Consider the following 18,450-nt stretch of genomic DNA (forward strand, 5'->3'; position numbering starts at 1 on the left):
GAACTGCGATCCGATTGACATGGTCCCTGCAAAGTGTTCATTGCTCCCTGCTCCCTAAGCGGGGGAAATCTGTTTACTATACTTCGAAACATTCATTCACATATTTGCGCTATGTCACCGCATGTATAGCGTCTTCACACACAGATGAAACTTACTAGAGAAGTGTAACATAAGTGCATCTGTAAATAAATGCATTTAAAATTTACGTCTCGCACGCTTTAATGACCTTCAAATGGAACACATACGCTCGCTTCGAACTAATGAATAATGGCGGAATATCCTGTGATGTCCACTTCGAAGGGCAGTAACGTTGGAATAGAACAAACGTCGGAAGCGATGCGTGAAACACACAAAATGTGCAGAGCGGTGGGTCGCGAGGACTGGAATTGGGAACCGCTGCTCTAAACGACCACAGCCGAGGAAAGAAGGGTCTTATCTAGCAAAACTATCAGTTATTTTCTAAAAAAAAAAAAAAAAAAAAAAAATACAATTTATATACTTTTTAACCTCAAGTGTACAGATTAAAAAGTATATAAATTGTAAATGTTTTTTAGAAAATAACCAATCGTTTCGCTAGATAAGACCCTTCTTCCTCGGCTCGGATCATTTAGAGCCCTTTGAAGCTGCGTTTAAACTGCATTTTGGAAGTTCAAACTCGGGGGCACCATAGAAGTCCTCTATATGGAGAGAAATCCTGAAATGTTTTCCTCAAAAAACATAATTTCTTTACGACTGAAGAACGAAAGACATGAACATCTTAAAAGACAAGGGGGTGAGTACATTATCTGTAAATTTTTGTTCTGCAAGTGAACTAATCCTTTAAGATAATGCATTAAAATAATATGGTAAGATACATAAATTTGCAATATCAAGCAGCAAAGCAGCTGGTCACGGATAAGACCAGAAGCCAAAGCCATAAAATTTACAAACGGCCGTGCCCACTCTTACAAGAAAAATAAGGTGGATAGGTTTCTTCATTTTTATTTATGTTTTCATACCACAAATCATATTGTGGTGGACAAAGACTAGCACTAAGTACTAAGGGCTTGTTCCAACTATTTTACACTACATAGGTTAATATGGAAGGATGAGGACATGTCACGCAACCTGTACATGTTGGCTTACTTAGGTCAATTGTCATCTTTTTCTATAAATACTAGAGCTGTCAATGTTTAACATAATTTTTTGGATGGTGGAATACTGGAAGAAATCTTTTCAGCTTGACATAATAACTAGTTCATTCTTTTCAGTGTGATTTTCTAAAAAATGTATCAAACCATTTGGAGCAGATTGGATCTAACTGGAGTCACAGCCAAGCGTTCATCTTCACACAAACAAACTAAAATCCTAGCAGAGTACCACTTTATTAAAAACAAAGAATAAGTAAAGTTTTTTATATATATATATTAAAAAAAAAAAGATGTTCACCAAGTCTAATGTTTATGATAATACACACTGGTCAAAAGTTTGGAACAATTTAAAATTAGTAATGTTTCTGAAAGAAGAGAGAGAAAATGTCTTTTATTTCTGTGATCCTCTAGTCTTTAGTGTCACATGATCCTTCAGAAATCATTCTAATATGCTAATTTGCTGCTCAAGAAACATTTCTTATTATTATCATCATTGCTTTGTAACAGGTAAAGAACTGTTTACTTTTACAATTTACAATTAAAATAAATATAATAAAAGAATGTGCGCATCTGTCTACCTTGAGGATTTGTGCATGCATATCATACCAGAACACTGTTTATTAGAAAGTCCTTCAGATTCCTGTGGGACTCAGTGAATGCGGTATGACGGAGTGATCTTCCGTTTGCTAAACAGATCTACATGTGGGCTTTATTCACAGTGGACCGCACTCTAGGGTCACAAATAAGCAGTTGTGCATGTTATAATTAATTAATGTGTCGGCGGTCTTGCAAATATGAACTTTAATGCTGAGGCACGAGGTTACAACGTAACGTGATCCATGTTCCTTCGTGAACAGTTTTTTATCAGTTCTCTGATCTTTGGCGGAATTTATAATTTATGCTGCTGTACCAGTTACTGCACTGAACCAGACGAAGACGAGGTACGCCAAGCTTCAAACTATAAATTATATTATATATGGGCCATTCTACAGAATTGGTCCTACAACCAAAAAAATGTAAAAAGCATTTAAGTATTCAAATCTTAGATGTTTATTAAAATCCTTCTATTATCTATTGAAACCCACAATAATATTAAAAATAACAGTAAGCTTAATATAAAATCATAATTTATTGGGTACTTTCGATTGGGAGGTGGCTGTCCTGAACCCTAACCCCTAAATTTCAACTTATGAAAATGATATTGAAATATCTTTTGTGAAGTGAAGCTCAAAAAAATTTATTTTATATTTTCTTTGTAAATTATGAAACTTTACTTTTTAAAAACTGTGTCCCGCATTTTTCATGTAACTTTTTTAGTCCATTGGCTGAGACTGATTTTAACTACACCCCTAAATTTATGATCAGGAAATATTCCTGTGTCCCTCTCTCTCATAGCTACAAGATGCGAGTAGATAGGCCCCATTATTTTAAGTTAAATGTGTTTAAAAGTCTGAAAAATGTGTGTAACTTTAAGGAACGTCACTACCAAACACCTTTTTTCTGCAATTAAACACATAATTTTTGGGGGAGTTATTCCATAATATTTATTTTTATATGTGTACAACTGTTCAGAACTGTGCTAGCTAACCTTGTGCTGATTAACATCTAGGGTTGGGCGATGTCGACCAATTTGGCATCGTACGATGTCTAATGTGAAACATCGCGATGGACGATGGCATCGTCTGCGGGGGGTGGGGCGGGATGGTTGTTGTTGAATAATTTATTCATAACGAATTAATTAATTGTAGCTTACCGTGTCCACCAGTGCTTAATTTGAGCCTGATCCTGTTCTGGAAAATGTCCGATTTTGGATTTTTGCGTTCCGGTATTTGTTTTTAAAGATCCGGCATTAACAAGTGCATTAGATCGTGACAGTGCGTGCGTGCAGACGAGACAAGAGCAAGCGCGGGTTTATATAGATGCATTTGGAGGATGTGTGTTGGTCCTTAACATATTTTCGAAAAGTCAGCTTTTTTAAGTTCAATAACGCTCTCATTGTTTGCTTACTGCTTAACCCACTCTCTCCAAACGCATTTACTGAGCAGCAGAATGTTTAGAGAGAAAGGGTAATATCAGAAATAATACCAAATCAAGCGAAATATTATGTATTAACATTATAAACACTATAAACATAGCTATAAGTTAGTTACCCTGACGCCTGACCCAAAATGAATGATTTAAATGTAGAGGTATTTAAAACAGAACAGAAATGAAACAAAATATATAAAGTTAATAAACTAAAACAAAGAGAAACTAAAAATAGCGCGTTGGGCTCACGCACCTCTGTTTTTCGGCACAAATCCAAGTGTTTCCATATTCCCAATGTATTTGAATGATAAAGTGTTATTTATAATGTATACTAGGCTTTGTATTGTACATTCGTATTTCGATGGAAAAAAAGATATACTCTTGTTTTTGTTCCAAGCTCTGTTCATTATGGTAAAACCATGAAAAGGGCATATTTGGTGTAGTTTATTTAATCTAATTTAATTAAAATTATTTAGATTTTTGTTCTGCTGTTTTTGTATGCCTCATTTATTAATGTAAACGAACTTTTATGTAATTCGTTAGGAGTTCACTGTAATTTGTATTGTGATCACTAACAACTTCCTTGTTATTATTTCCTCATAATAATAATAATAAAATAAGTAAAGATGCAGAAATTGAAAGCATGCATTTCATTTGGCTTTAAAGTGAGATTAAGTTTGTGTTTTTCGTGAGCGGGTTGCTGCTGCGGCGGGGGCGGGGCGGGGCGCTGCGGGGGCGGGGCGGAGGATCGCGATGCCGGCTCAGCATCGTGATGTCTATTGGCCATCGGCGATGGACGATGGCATCGCCTATCGACCCAACCCTATTAACATCCATTAACAATTTTATGGGATAATACCCCCCAAAAAAACAAAAAAAAAACAAAGGGGCCACCAAATTTTTTGGTAGTGACACCTTTGTTTTTTGTTTTTGTTTTTTTGGGGGGGGGGGGTGTTATCCCATAAAATTGCCACTACCGAAACAGTCACGACCGAAACATCATCATTGTTTCAGTAGTGACAAAGGGGAACACATAATACTTTATTTGGGTGAAATAAACTGAATTTTAGTACAGTTATGCATTTTTTTATTTAGTATGCATAACTGTACTAAAGTTATGCAAGTTATGCAAGTTAAAATTCTGTAATGTAATGTGGTCGCTACCAAAGCATTACGGTCACTACCGAAACATGGGATGTTTAGTCAAAAATAAAGTATACTGAATTATCAACAAAGATGTTATGACAGTTTTTGGTTCAATGTATATGAAAACCAATGAATCCTTAACTTTGAAATCAGTATGATCAAGTTTTTGCCTTTTAAATAGAAAAATCTCATAAATTACACTTGAAATACTGTTAAAAACTTAATTGTTATGTACTCTGTCACGTTGCATGTTTCAAAGTGAATCCAGTACTCAGTTTACAGATAATGCAGCTGTATAGAATTATTTCCAATCATTTCTCACCTCGTTTTGTAGTTCGTCATCACTCCTTGTGGAGGCAAGCATCTCAAAAAGAGAGGTGGAGAGCTCTTCGGCACTGGACGATACCATATTTCCCTCGTTTAGGTATTTCTCCACCTCTTCTCTCAGGATGGAGCTGTCTGCATTTCTCCGCTCCAGTTCTTCCGCTGAGTAAGCATCATCTCTGTCACCCCCAGCCCTCCGCTCACCAACATGATTATTGAGGAAGCTGTGAAAGTCCATGTCTTGCTCCGTATCAGTCCCCTCTGACCAGGGCAGAGTATCTTGAGCATCCAGCACATATGTGTCAAATGAGAAGGCAATGTTCCGTCCAAAGATAGAACTACGGTTCACTGTCTTGAGAGAACTCTGTGTTTGGATAAAAGCATCCACCTGAGATTCTCCAATCTGGGCCACTAAACGACCCACAGCTGCACAAGACAACTCAGCGGCAGAGGCCGGAAAAGGTCCAAACATCTGTTTTATGGCCCTGGTTTCCTCGTGACCGATCTGATCTTTGTTGTGGAACGTTTTAAACAAGAAGACTCCAGCACATTCAATGGTGTCCTGCCCATAATCCGTACCAACTGCAAAAATGTAAAAGAAACATACATCAAAAACACAAATGTAGATATTCAGAATTAACCTGGAATAAATACAGGCTATACTACTGTATAAAACACATTAAGAAAAAAAATGCCAAATTTAAGCATAATGCTATGGTCTTTTGAGTGTTCCTGGAGTATTGCTAGGTGGTGATTTATTGGTCATTTAAGTCATATTACACACATCTTAATGCTAAACGTTATAATAACAATCCTGATTTCTGCTAGAATCTCATTTAGGAGCAAAAATAGCACACATCTATAAAATGGCACCTGCTCCCATGATATGGATTATAATGCTCACTTTAACAAGTTTCACTATTACATTCCAAGTCTTCTGAAACCATTTGGTAACTTTGTGTGGAACATACAGTGATTTACTATATTTAAGCCAACATGTAAGAATATATGTTTAAAATCAACAAATGAGAGTAAGTCATCTTGTTTTGCGATGACACGAGGGTGAGAATTTTCATTTTTGGTGAACTATTCCTGTCTTGCATGTTATGCACCATGTAAAGCTATCACTTGTTAATATCAGGAGTTCGAGAAAGAATAGAAAAGAGACAAGAAGAGGTTGTGCAAAATGGCTCGAAGGAGACTCTGCATGAGTCAGAATCATGGTACTGTATCTGAGTCATGGCATATGAGAACATTAGGGGAGCCAGTGCTGGACAGTTTTTGTGTGGATGTTTCAATCTCTACAAGCTCTACAGTGCTTGCAGACTCTACAATGTGCTCTTTATGTAACATGAAGAAGACTGCAAAGAACTTGAAGGACCTCTTGATAAAAAAAAAAGTTTGGAAGTGGATGTTGCAGCAGCTAAAGAAACAACACTGTGAAAGTGAAAACTCACAGCAAGGAGGCATGGGTTTGCATGTTCGTCCCGTATTTACAAGGGATTTTATCCGGGTCCTCTAGTTTCCCCTACAGTCAAAAGACAAGCAGTGTGGGAGACACTACATGGTCTACAGGTGTAAGCATGAATGTGTGTTCTGTAATGTTTCCCCAGCCAGTGGCACAAGATGTTAGCATCCCCACAATTAATGTTTTGGTCCTTTTTAGATACCACTATAAGACAAGAGCCTCCATGTCTTCTTGGGCCAAACTCTTCCTCTCTGCTGCACAATCTAGTCTGCCAATTAAGCTACAAGAATATAAAATAATCTTGTTTTTTGTGCTTACCCCATTGGCAGATTATTTTGCTTGTTCTAAGCAAAAACTTATTTTGACTTGTTTTTTTCTGTAAACAAGAATATAATTGTTACTCATCTGGAAAATCCTTCTTGATTTAAGAATTTTTAGATATATTGGCTAAGTAAGAAAAGCATTTTTGCAGTGTAAATGTGGTATTTTCAAGATGCAGCACAATTTTTTACACAGAGCCATAGTTCACTGAGAAGCTACGCAAACAGCTGTCATTATCGCAAACGATTTCTTTCCATTTCATAACTGTCCGATTATAAACACGATTAGGCGTAGTGAACTACGGCTCTGTGTACTACATGCTGCTCCATCTGAAAACAGGTGCTGGAGATTTACAGCTAATCACAGAACTGGCTTTACCGACAAAATGCGCATGACAATCACCTTCGATTAATCGAGCAGCCCTACCTTGAAGTGAAGGTTTTCTTACATAGGCATAACCTCCTTGCATTTCTGTTAGTGTCTTTCCAGCAAGAAGACTGAGGATCAAGAATCTATTGTGTATTGTGTATCTATTACTGTCTATTCCTACCTTTTTAGCTTCATGTTTAATCCATAGAAATGTTTTTCTGGGTTTCTTATATAGAACTAAGCACTAAAGTGTGATGTATGTATGTTCGTCACTGGAGAGCAAGACTTCAGTTGGTCAGAACAAAAATGGCAGACTTTTTACTTACTTGTTCAAATTACATTTTCCTGTGAAAATTCTTATTTGGGTCATAGTTCCAAGACGTAGAATCTGTAATTCCGAAGTACAGTGAATATCCAGTTTCCTCTGAGTCAGAACAGTGAACGGGAAAGAGAAAACAGGCAGACAGCGCTAAAAGCAGCTAATGCTCATCGGATTGCATGAATCACTGGAAAACAAATAGAAAATATAGCTGCAAGCAGCAGGGGTGCGAGCATTTAAGGCCTTTATGGCTTCTATGCTGTTAGGGTGTAGGCCAACATGAAATAATTGACATATGATATGAAGATCTAGTGTTTGAGTGAATATATAAGCATTTTTTTTTTAGCAATTTGAGGTCATTTAAAATAGAAATTGTGTGGTTTTGAAGCCTTTTTAACTGTTATAGCGCCACCTATGGTCCAATTTCCATGAAAATTTTCGAGATTGAGTGAAAAACCTAGGACTAGTTCGCAAAAGTAGGTTTTCTAACATAACTGCAAATATTTAATGAACGATTTGATTGACAGCAATACATTTTGAGGCAAAGTTGTTAAGAATGAGGAGATCTATCATATGATATTAAGATATAGTGTATATGTGAATATATGGACGTTTTATTGCAATTTATTGGTTTTACAATATATCATGTTTTGACACTATTTTAATTGTCATAGCGCCACCTATGGTCTGATCTCAATTAAACTTTGCATGCTTGTTAAGAGTCATCTGCCACATGTTTTCACCAATTTTCGTAAAGTTTTGAGTTTTTGTTTAGGTTTTATGAGCTTTGGGGTATATGCATAGAACGTTTTGGCGTTCCTATTCGACTGCGAGTCGAAATGTCAACTTTTTTGATAATTATTGATATTCAGTGTGCAGAGAATATTTCTGCACTGGTTTGGTTCCGATCGGGTGAAAAACCTAGGACTAGTTCGCAAAAGTAGGCTTCAGATACAACTCCACCTTTGTTCGTGCTGAACCAAGGAATGCAATGACGTGAAAGTTTTTGAGTCTATGACAAACGGTGTACGAGCTACGGCCAAAAATATCTACAATTTTAGTTTTTTGCGCTGTAGTGCCCCCATTAGGCCAATTGGGGTGAGCCTTTGGATCTGAGTAGCGAGCAATACTACTACGGTCTGACCAAGTTTCAGCTTTCTAGGCCTTACGGTTTGGGTTGCATGATCAGTTTTACCGAGAAGAATTAACAATAAAAAAAAAATCCTTACAATTACAATATGGTTTCAGCACTACACGCTCGAACCCCTAATTATCATTCTGTCTAAGCTATGCATATTAAAACAAAAACTTTGCATAAATGTAGCCTAGGGACATTAGTCCTGAGAACTAAAGTCCAAAGTATACTTCACTTTTTACACGTACGCAAGGTTAGCACACGTGACGCAAATTCCGTTATCAAAATAGTATGTGCACTACTCGATTTTTGTAATCGTCCATACTTTGTACGGACAGGTCGCACATGCAAATTGAATTTGTTTTACAGTAATCAGTTGCTCCACAAGGTGGCAACACTGTCCTTGGCTGTTGTTTCACAGTAGAAAACAAAACTAAAGAGACAGAACAACAACAAAACAGCGGAGAGCCAGCAACAGGTGCTCATATTAAGGGTATGAGACAGCCCAGCTTTGGTCTAAAAGAGTTCAAAATGTGAGACCGCCCATGTTTGTGGACAAAATCAAATGGAGTACGTTCGACTGTACTCATATGCTAGAGACTAAGGGTGTACTCACACTAGGCACGGTTGCCCTGAACCGGGCCCGAGTACGATTGCCCCCCCTCCCCACTCCCCCTCTGGCCTGCACTCACATAGGGTTTCAGCATTCGTGCCGGAGCACGCTTACGTAATTATGTTGCGATGGTTTCAGGATAAACAGCAAGAGCAACGCTCGCGCTGAACGCGAAATAGTTTACTTTGTGGATAATTATTTTAAATCGTTTGGTCCGCGGTGGTCCACAGCCCTCTCAACGCCTATTGTTAAACAGGTCTATCGCCTAAGTGGCACGAAAATTTTCACGCAATCGTGCTGCTCGTCTGAGGAGGTTTTCAATTACCACCTGAAGTGCAGCAATGACTTTGCAGCTTTGATTACGGACTACAAAAACGTTGATTACCTCGCAAAAGCGTGACATCACGCGTCCTGTTCCGTGCTTCAGCACGGTTAGCGCTCACACTGCATGCGAACCGCGCCCGAGTCCAACTGAACCGTGCTCTGGCCCACCTCTTCCAAGCGGGCCAGGGACGGCTAAACGAGCCGCGCCCGGGCACGGTTCGGAGCACTCACACTAGTCAAATGAACCGTGCTTTGGTGGTCAAACGCACTCGGGCACGGTTTAAACTGCCTAGTGTGAGTACACCCTAAGACAGTGCCGCTGTATATCAGGCGCGTCATCAGCTTTAGATTGGTTCACGAGATCGGCCTTTTTAGAGACCGCCGATCAAACATCCCAAAGCAATCAATTGGAGCACCCCTATTCGGTACTGGTTAGGGCTGCTCAATAAATCCAAATGAAATCGAGATTAATCGGAAGCTGCGACTGTCATGCGTATCTTTTAGTGAAGCACGGTGATCTGTGATCTCCATTTCTATGTGATCTGTGATCAGCAGTAAATCTTCATCCGAAGGCCAGAGGGCGCTCTGTATCTCGGAAACGCCAAAAACACCTGAAGGAGAAACCTAGAGAATACCTATAGACGTTTTTCCTGAACACGGAAGTAAGTCCGACTCTTAACTGAAAGAATGCTTTGCATTTCCGGTCTGCATTGTTTCTAGTCAAATTAGGGTATATTCCGAGCTAATAATCTAATGTTAAACCTATTAAAATGTTTTTAAATAGCACATGGCTCCATAGCGTCATCACTTGGCAATGACCGTCAGTTGTCAGTGCCTCACTTTAATGAGTGTAGATGACACGAAGCTGCGGACGTTAGCTACATTAGAAACAGATGGACGCTATAACAGAAAAGCATTCAATCAGTCGTTAGAATTCGTAATGGCGGCGCTCATCATTTACACAGGAAAAAGGTCTATAGCAGCAGCTAAATAAACTGAAGATTTAACTGCTTTCATTCATTCAACATGACTAATAAACACACTACTATGACAATATATGGTTTACTGAAGTTCGTATTATTGTCATTTTCATTAGAATAATGTATAATGCAATGCATTAATCACTGCTTAGAATATTATGAACTATGTTATGTGCGTTGTTATGTCTAAGAAGCCACATTTCACAGAGGGATTCATTTTAAACACTTGGCTGATGTTATGAAGTAAGTTTGAAGTAAAAATATTATTAAATGTGGTATTTTCACATGCTTTGAGATGTAGCACCATTTTTTACACAGCATCGTAGTTCTCTGAGAAGCTACGCAAACAGCTGTCGTTATCGCAAACGATTTCTTTTCGATTTAATAACCGTTCGATTAAATCGATTTCGATTATGAACAGGATTAGGTATAGCTTCTAAGTGAACTACGGCTCTGTGTACTACATGCTGCTCCATCTCAAAACAGGTGCTGGAGATTTACGGCTAATCAAATAACCGGCTTTATTGACAAAATGCGCAGGACAATCGCCTTCGATTAATCGCCCAGCCCTAGTACTGGTATTGATATTGAAACTTCTTGAATGTAGTTATTGATACAGTAAAATAGTCTTGTTGTGTACAACTTGAACTAGTCAGCTAGCAAGCATTTAACAGCAACAATCATTGATGGCAACCAACAAAGAAATCTGTCTGCAAATCAGAAAGGGAATATGTCAAAACCTGAGTCAAACCCCAAAAAAATTTCAAATCAAAAAAGTCATCAGCACAGAAGAGAAGTGGTAAAGCACAAACTGATGTAACACAACTACATCACAAATAACATGCAATTTCATTTTCAACCACAGAAGGCACAAGGAGATGACGAAGTTCTGTAGTTTTTTAAGAATTTCTATGGCAAGTCACACTTGAAACTTAGAAGTGAGATTCTGGAAGAAAACAGTGTTTCCATTGATTAGAGAGAACATGTGGCCAATAAGAAGCCCTCCTCTCCACAGGGCCTGTTGTTGTCTTATCTGATGACAATAGACATTTGTTCCTACAGAAATCCAATCACACTGAAGTGAACCTTTTCCACAGTGACGTGGGAAGGGGATTTAGAATGCCATTCTGTCTGCTGTCCACTTCACAAAGCAAAGAGATCAAAAAGAAAGAGAACATGAATGTGAAATGGCCCTACAAGTCCCTAGGAGTTCGCATCACTCAAGAGTGAACAAGACAGACAACACATCGGCGTTGTTCAGGAAAGGCTAAGTCTCCCGCTTCAGCCCAGAGTTCCTACCCCATCCAGGACCAGAACAGCAAGATTAAACGTAGTGACAGAGAAAGATTCAAAATTCATTCATGGTTATTTAACCACAGCAGAGCTATAAGGACTTGTATCAAATTGAATTAGATTCATCAGGACAACTGAATGCCACTGAGGTGAAGGGTGGCTATATAATCATGAATCATTAGAGGCTAAGTGAGTTGATGACATGTGGAAAATGATCCTGACCTTAAGGTGGTTCGGTAACTCTACTACCAGTGCTGGATTTGATTAGTTCTTCATGGTATTAGGCAGAAAATGAACCACAGCAAAGTTGCTGCTAAAAAATCTATTTTGACAGTTAGCTGTTAACCTTTACCAGAAGACATATGGTAAAATATTACAGAATTGAATTTTGATTTGAAGAGCTGCATGGGGGCTTTATATAGAGGGCTAATCATCTGAAGACATTTACATTTTTTCATTTACAAATTTTATGAATGATATATCCATCTATTGTTTCTGTATTATTAATACTCACTACTACTATTTCAGAAGATTAACTCTCTTATAAAACAAAAGCAATTTAATCTCACAATTTGTATTTCACAACACAAGTGTACGAACAAAGAATTGTGGATGCCCAAAGGCCCAGAAAGGGTAACAAAACCTTTGATAAAGTCTTCATCTAAATCAATGTTCAGGCAGTGAACACAATGACTCTCAATAAAATGTGTTTTAGAAGAATCTGGATATTATTATCTGACCCGAAGCAATGGGTTTGTTCAAGACTGTTATAAAAAAATCAATGAAATGAAGCTTTTTATAAAGGGAAATAGATCAAAATAACTTCAACTGCCAAAAGAGAGGCCGACAACCAAGAAAACTGGTGATTGCTGGATCGAAGTGTTCAATAGCACATGACATTTTAAGTGTTATTTCATTAGATCTTCTTTATTTGATGTCTAGGATACATTTTAAAGCAGAAATAACTAAAAATGTTCTTATTTGTCAAATCATTATTCTAATATAGCTGCAAATAGAATGTCAAAAAAATATGCATGTTCATAGAATAATGAGAAATTAATGATTATTCTGGCAACAGTATATATATTAAAAAAAACTGTTTTACGTTATAAATATAAAACTAAATGAACATAAAAGAATTAATATACTCACATTTGTGACGTGATGTATTTGGCAACCATAACTTACAGCTACACTACATCTATGCTAGAAGCATTTGTTTTGTCACAACAACTAAGTAACTTCCATTAAAATCAGTGAAGCTGACTGCACTGGAAGTGCCCATTTGGGACAGTGTGTAAAGTGCACTACACTGTAAATTCCTGATTGAATTGTTTTTGAAACACACCAAAGAATTACCTACCGATCTGTTTGGCTGCTTGGAGGAAATTCTTCAATTCCTGAGTGGCCGCTGGCTGATCTTTCTTCTCTAGATGTTGGGTGAAGAACTGAACTATCTTCTGCCATGTCAGACCATCTCTGGAAAATACTTCCTGCCGTTTCAGGCGCTTACTCTGCAAAAAGATGTGTGTAACAAAACTTAAATTCAAACAGAAAGGACATTTCAAAAAACACGGTTTATATAAATGTGATATTTGACCAGGACAATATATTGAATATCCATGATATATGTTAATGATGCTGGTAGGTTTTTTACTTTGCAGATTTTGCAAAGTGTATACTTTTGACTTCAACTGTATATACCAACTAACTGTGTGATGGCAAAGTATTAATGATTTTACCAAAATAAGAGGGATAATACAAAATGCATGTTATTTTTTTTTCTGAGTCAAATAAGATATTTCACATAAAATACATTTACATATAGTCCACAAGAGAAAATAATAGCTGAATTTATAAAAATGACCCTGTTCAAAAGTTTACACTTTATTTATTTTTGTTTTTTTGTTTAGTCATATTTGTTCATGAGTCCCTTGTTTGTCTTGAACAGATAAACTGCCTGCTGTTCTGCAGAAAAATCCTTCAGGTCCCACAAATTATTTCTTTTTTCAGCATTTTTGTGTATTTGAACCCTTTCCAACAATGACTGTATGATTTTGAGATCCATCTTTTCACACTGAGGACAACTGATGGACTTATATGCAACTATTACAGAAGGTTCAAACGCTCACTGATGCCCCAGAAAAAAAAAAGCACTAAGAGCTGGGGGTGAAAACTTTTGAACACCATGAAGATGTGTACATTTTTCTTATTTTGCCTGAATATCATTTTTTTTTTTTTTTCATTTAGTATTGCCCTTCAGAAGCTACAGAAGATAAACTTTGTTGAAGTTTTGACTTAAAATGTACACATTATGCACTGGGCAATGAACATTACCCGTTTGAAATCTGTTTTGTTAAAAGAATTATGCTCACTAAGGCTGCATTTACTTGATCAAAAATATAGCAAAACATTAAAATTTGTGAAATATTATACAAATCTTTACTGTATTTCACTAATTATATTTAAAAACGGGATACACTGGACATTCCTCTTAATTATATAAGCTGTTATCTATTTTTACTGCTAGTCAAATCACATTTAGATTCAACTCTATTCCAATATGCAAAGTTTACTTTTCACAAACCAATGAAATAAAATGAATAAAATACAGAATCTCTTAAGTTTTTTGTTCAATAAACTGTACAGTTTTATTCACTAAGGCCGGGTTTAATATACAGAGCTTAGCCTAAACCAGGATTAGGGCATAGTTCAATTAGGACATTGAAGTAATTTTTATAAATGTGCCTTAGAAAGAACATTACTGGTGTGCATCTCGAGACAAAACAAATGCACTGATATATTTTAAGATCAGTCAGTGCAAGTTTAAACAGCTCAGGCTTACATTTTTGTCTAGAACTAGGCTTTAGGAAGTTTAATGTTAATACATACATATAAAAAAAATGTTTCACATAATTCTGACAATTTCTTGCAATTCTGAAAAGTCATAACTAAAAGATACAGAACTCGCAGTTGTGAGAAAAGTCAGAATTCTAAGATAAGAAGTCACAATTAGCTTTTTTATTTTTTCTGTGCCAGGGGAAACGAATCTGAATTGTGAGATGTAAACTCATAATTTGAAGAAAAATTGTAAAATAAACTCAGAATTACTGTATGAATTATAGAATTATTACAGAATTATAGTGATGAAAACATTGAGATATAATTATTTTAATCACCCATCCCCTGTGAGACTGCAAATCTGAAACCATGTTAATTTGGGACTTGAAATACTGTAAAACATTAATGAAACAAATTCCACTGCACATAGCTGAAGGGTACAGTAAAAGGGTTATTTGAATAAGCGTCTCAGTTTGTGATGTCTGCTCAATAGGTCATGTCACCGGGTCAGTAAGTAAATTAACACCACGCCATTGTATCAGCACTCCAGTGCCCTCTCAAACTCAGCATTATGAGTGAGCGCTCAGAAAAACCTGCACCCTTTGCTCTCCATCCAAAAGCAGCAGCAGTGGCCATAAAGAAATTTGAATTTAGAGCCAAGGAAAGACTTTACACTGAACCGAGGTGTGGCCTTCTGCTTCCGCAAAATCTCAACAAAAGCAAAGTCAAGAGAGAGAGTGATTTAAGAGAAACAGAGCGGTCAAAGCTTATTTAATACACTATGAATCACACTCTCAAGGTCGAGGAAACACGATTAAATGAAGTACAGACAGAGGACATCAGATTACAAAGAGACAAAAGCTGTTTTGGCTATTAATTAGAGCGATATAAATCTGTAGGCTGATATTATCAGCTTAAAACAGCACTTTGCAGATATATCTGTGACCTTAAATCCACTTTAATCCATATATCACAGCTAATCCGTTGGTTATATTTCCTAACTTTTGCTGATTATGTGCAAAGCCTTGGACATGACTACAGGTGATAGATAAAAAAAACAGTTTGTGCAGATAACTATAGAAAAATAGCTACATTTATTACATTTTCTGAGTCTTGTCAGTACCAAGTCACCATCTTGATGCTATGGTGTTTGTTGTATTTAAGTGACAGGGTATTCTTATGCATTTTTTTGTATTTTCTGCAGAGTCTAAAAACGGTCCTGTTTACAACTGGTGGCAAGATCTGTTGAGCACCTTATCTCGAGTGGTCAGCCAAGACACATTGCTGTTTCTATTACACCTTCTGTGACCCTTTTATGATTGGATTTCAAGGAAATTTGTAACTTATTTCATTATTTTGAGAGGAATTATCTTTTATTTTATTAAAGTAACTGTAGTAACTTTTTTTGAGTGTTTTTGTCATTGGACCCTATTTACACCTGCAACACGGTTTCATTTTAAACTGACATTAACAACCTCATACAGAGTGTTAAGGACATATTTGAATTATTTATAAATCGTGTATTCTGAATCAGTGTTTCAAAGACCCTGACTCGCCATTTCCTTTTTGGACGCGCATTTAGAGAGAAATGCATCTTTATGGATTACATAATGAAAAAGTTAACGTTTTCAATTTGTTTTATTTTGCTAAGTAATAATGTAAATCTTTCTATAAATATATATTTTTCATGTCTTTGAGGCATGTATTCGCTAAATTTCCTTCATTTTTGTGAAGCACTCCTGTTCAAGAAAGAGACTGCAGAAAGTGCATCATGTTTGTTTTTATTTATTTTATAAAAGCACTGTTTGTAACGTTTTGTTGCACACAAATAAAAGTACACTCTTTACAGTTCCGAATGGTGTATTACTATTACCTTTGTGAGCAAAAATGATGGATAATTTTAAATAGCTTTCACTGAAAAAACTGCAAGTGATTGTGATTTATCTAGGTTTAACGTTAAAAATAACATTGTTTTATACTTGAAATATTTTATATCTATATACTTTATTTTAGGCAAGTCGTGATGATTTGACAAGGCAAATTGATCAAACAGACTATGATCAGTCTTCCGCTGGGCGCTGTTCATTAAAAAAATAAAAAATAAATAAATAAAAAAATTACATATATATATATATATATATATATATATATATATATATATCAAACAAAAAATGCTCCAAATGTTTATCTAAACTAACTTAACTAAATATAAGTATTTTGCATACAAAACTGAACTATTTTAACAGCTGAAACAGTAGTACAAGTTGTTTTGGGAGAAGGCTACATTGCCCTGTGTCTCTGATTGGCTACATTGCCCAATGCTGCAAAAACACCTTGGATAGTTTTCCAGATCTTCAACTCCTTTTTCTTTCGTTTGAGGGAATTTAGCACTGTCTAGTACCACCGTACAACCGGGCCTGAGCTTGGCTAACCGCTCCAGTTGCAGCAGGGCTGTCTGGGATTCCATGACTAACAATAATGACTAACCCCTCAATGTCGCCCATGTCCTTCTCTATATGATTTAGCAGCTTCCACACATTTTTGCTGTGGTTTACACAGCATAAATTAGCAGAATAATGTATTCAGTAGTTCATTAACCGTGCAATCAATGCTGTTGTTTACATCGGAGTATCGCCAGTATGGCTGTGCATCCGGGTAACTGACCAAACCATGGCATAAGTTCAAACCCTTTATGTTGGTCTCTAGAAATGCTTTAATGCAATTCTATGGAAAGTCCTCATCTCTTCTCAACAGGCCACATGATTTCAAGCATTACTGACATTGCACTTTCAGTACCATTGTAAGTTTGGGGTCAGTATGGTTTTTATATTTTAAATTTGTTATTTAAAAAATGAAATGAATCTTTATTACTCTTTTGAACTTTCAATTTTCAATTAAAAAATATCTCAGGGTTTTTTATAAAAATATTAAGCAACACAGTTGTTTTCAACAGTTTTTTTTATATAAAAAAAGGTTACTTGAGCAGCAAATCAGCATAATTAGAATGATTTCTGAAAGATCATGTGACACTAAAGACTGGAGTAATGATGCTGAAAGTACAGCATCGCATGAATAAACTACATTTTATAATATATTTTAAAATATTTTAAAAATTTGAAATTGTAAAAATATTTCATACCATTACTGTTTCTTTTTTTTTGGAGGGGGGCTTCTGTATTTGATCCATGGAAAACTCAACAGTTGCCCAAACACAGTATGCTCACGTTTAATACTTAGTTTTGGGCTTTGTTCAAATCTCAAACATCCCTATGTATGTGCAATATTAATTGTGCTACCTGTCTGCAAACTCCACTAAATAATTGTTTTAAACTATTCAAACAGGGGGACCGAACACATATAATAAAGATTATGTATTATTATTAACTATCAAGCCATTAAAGGGCTTCCAAGCACTTAAAGCATTTAAAATAAGAGCACTAAGAGCATGCAAAATTATACTGCCATACCTACAACAGGTTAGATTGACAATGAAATGAATGCAATTCAAAACTATTTTTAGCATTACAACTGCACTACAGTCAATGGATATATTCTACGAGTACATTCATTCAAAACATATTTTAAAAAAGCTTCAGTTGGATTGATGGGATTAATGTTGTCTTACCTTCAGATCATAAATGTCTTGTGTTAAATCATCCTGTTTGCTGACAGTAGAAAAGGAGCGCAGGGCTCCAGTGAGCCGAGGGGGAGACATGGTCAGCCACGCCGAAGGCCGTCTGTGGACAGACCTGTCCATGTGGGAAAGATGATAAATGTGAATATAGATTGTTCCTTTATGTGTCTTTAATGGATCAGACATTATAGATGACATCTATTAATTTTATTTAGGGTGCATAACACCTGACACAGAATCACAACAGATGACTGCGACCAAAATACCTAAAAAGGTGCTTTAATATTAATTAAATAGACGGCCAAAATTAAACTCCTTCTGGGTTTTGATAATACTCCTCTAATGCCACAATTTGATTATGTTTACCACTAACCAGTTCTGTTTCATCATTTAAATCCTAACCAACCATATCTGTGAAATGTCCTGCTTCAGAAGTGTGCTTGTGTTATCACTCTTTATACAATAAATGGCATTCGGATTTAGCTAATTTAATGACATTAACATTTTGAAGTATCAAAGCCTTTC

At 36.4% G+C, this 18,450-nt stretch overlaps 1 protein-coding gene across 1 annotated transcript in view; it reads right to left on the reverse strand.

Annotated features, from left to right (window-relative positions):
• ascc3 (activating signal cointegrator 1 complex subunit 3) overlaps positions 1-18,035 on the reverse strand; it is a 299,957-nt gene extending 281,922 nt beyond the window's left edge. Inside the window, exons 1-3 of the mRNA XM_073847875.1 lie at positions 17,917-18,035; positions 12,814-12,964; positions 4,627-5,210 (exon numbers count right to left, since the gene is read on the reverse strand). Of these exons, the coding sequence (XP_073703976.1) occupies positions 4,627-5,210; positions 12,814-12,964; positions 17,917-18,006 (825 nt within the window). The 5' untranslated portion in view covers positions 18,007-18,035. The remainder of the gene's footprint in view (positions 1-4,626; positions 5,211-12,813; positions 12,965-17,916) is intronic.
• Between the last annotated feature and the right edge of the window lie 415 nt (positions 18,036-18,450).

The sequence above is a fragment of the Garra rufa genome, chromosome 9 (assembly GCF_049309525.1).
Source record: "Garra rufa chromosome 9, GarRuf1.0, whole genome shotgun sequence".
Lineage (NCBI taxonomy): Eukaryota > Metazoa > Chordata > Actinopteri > Cypriniformes > Cyprinidae > Garra > Garra rufa.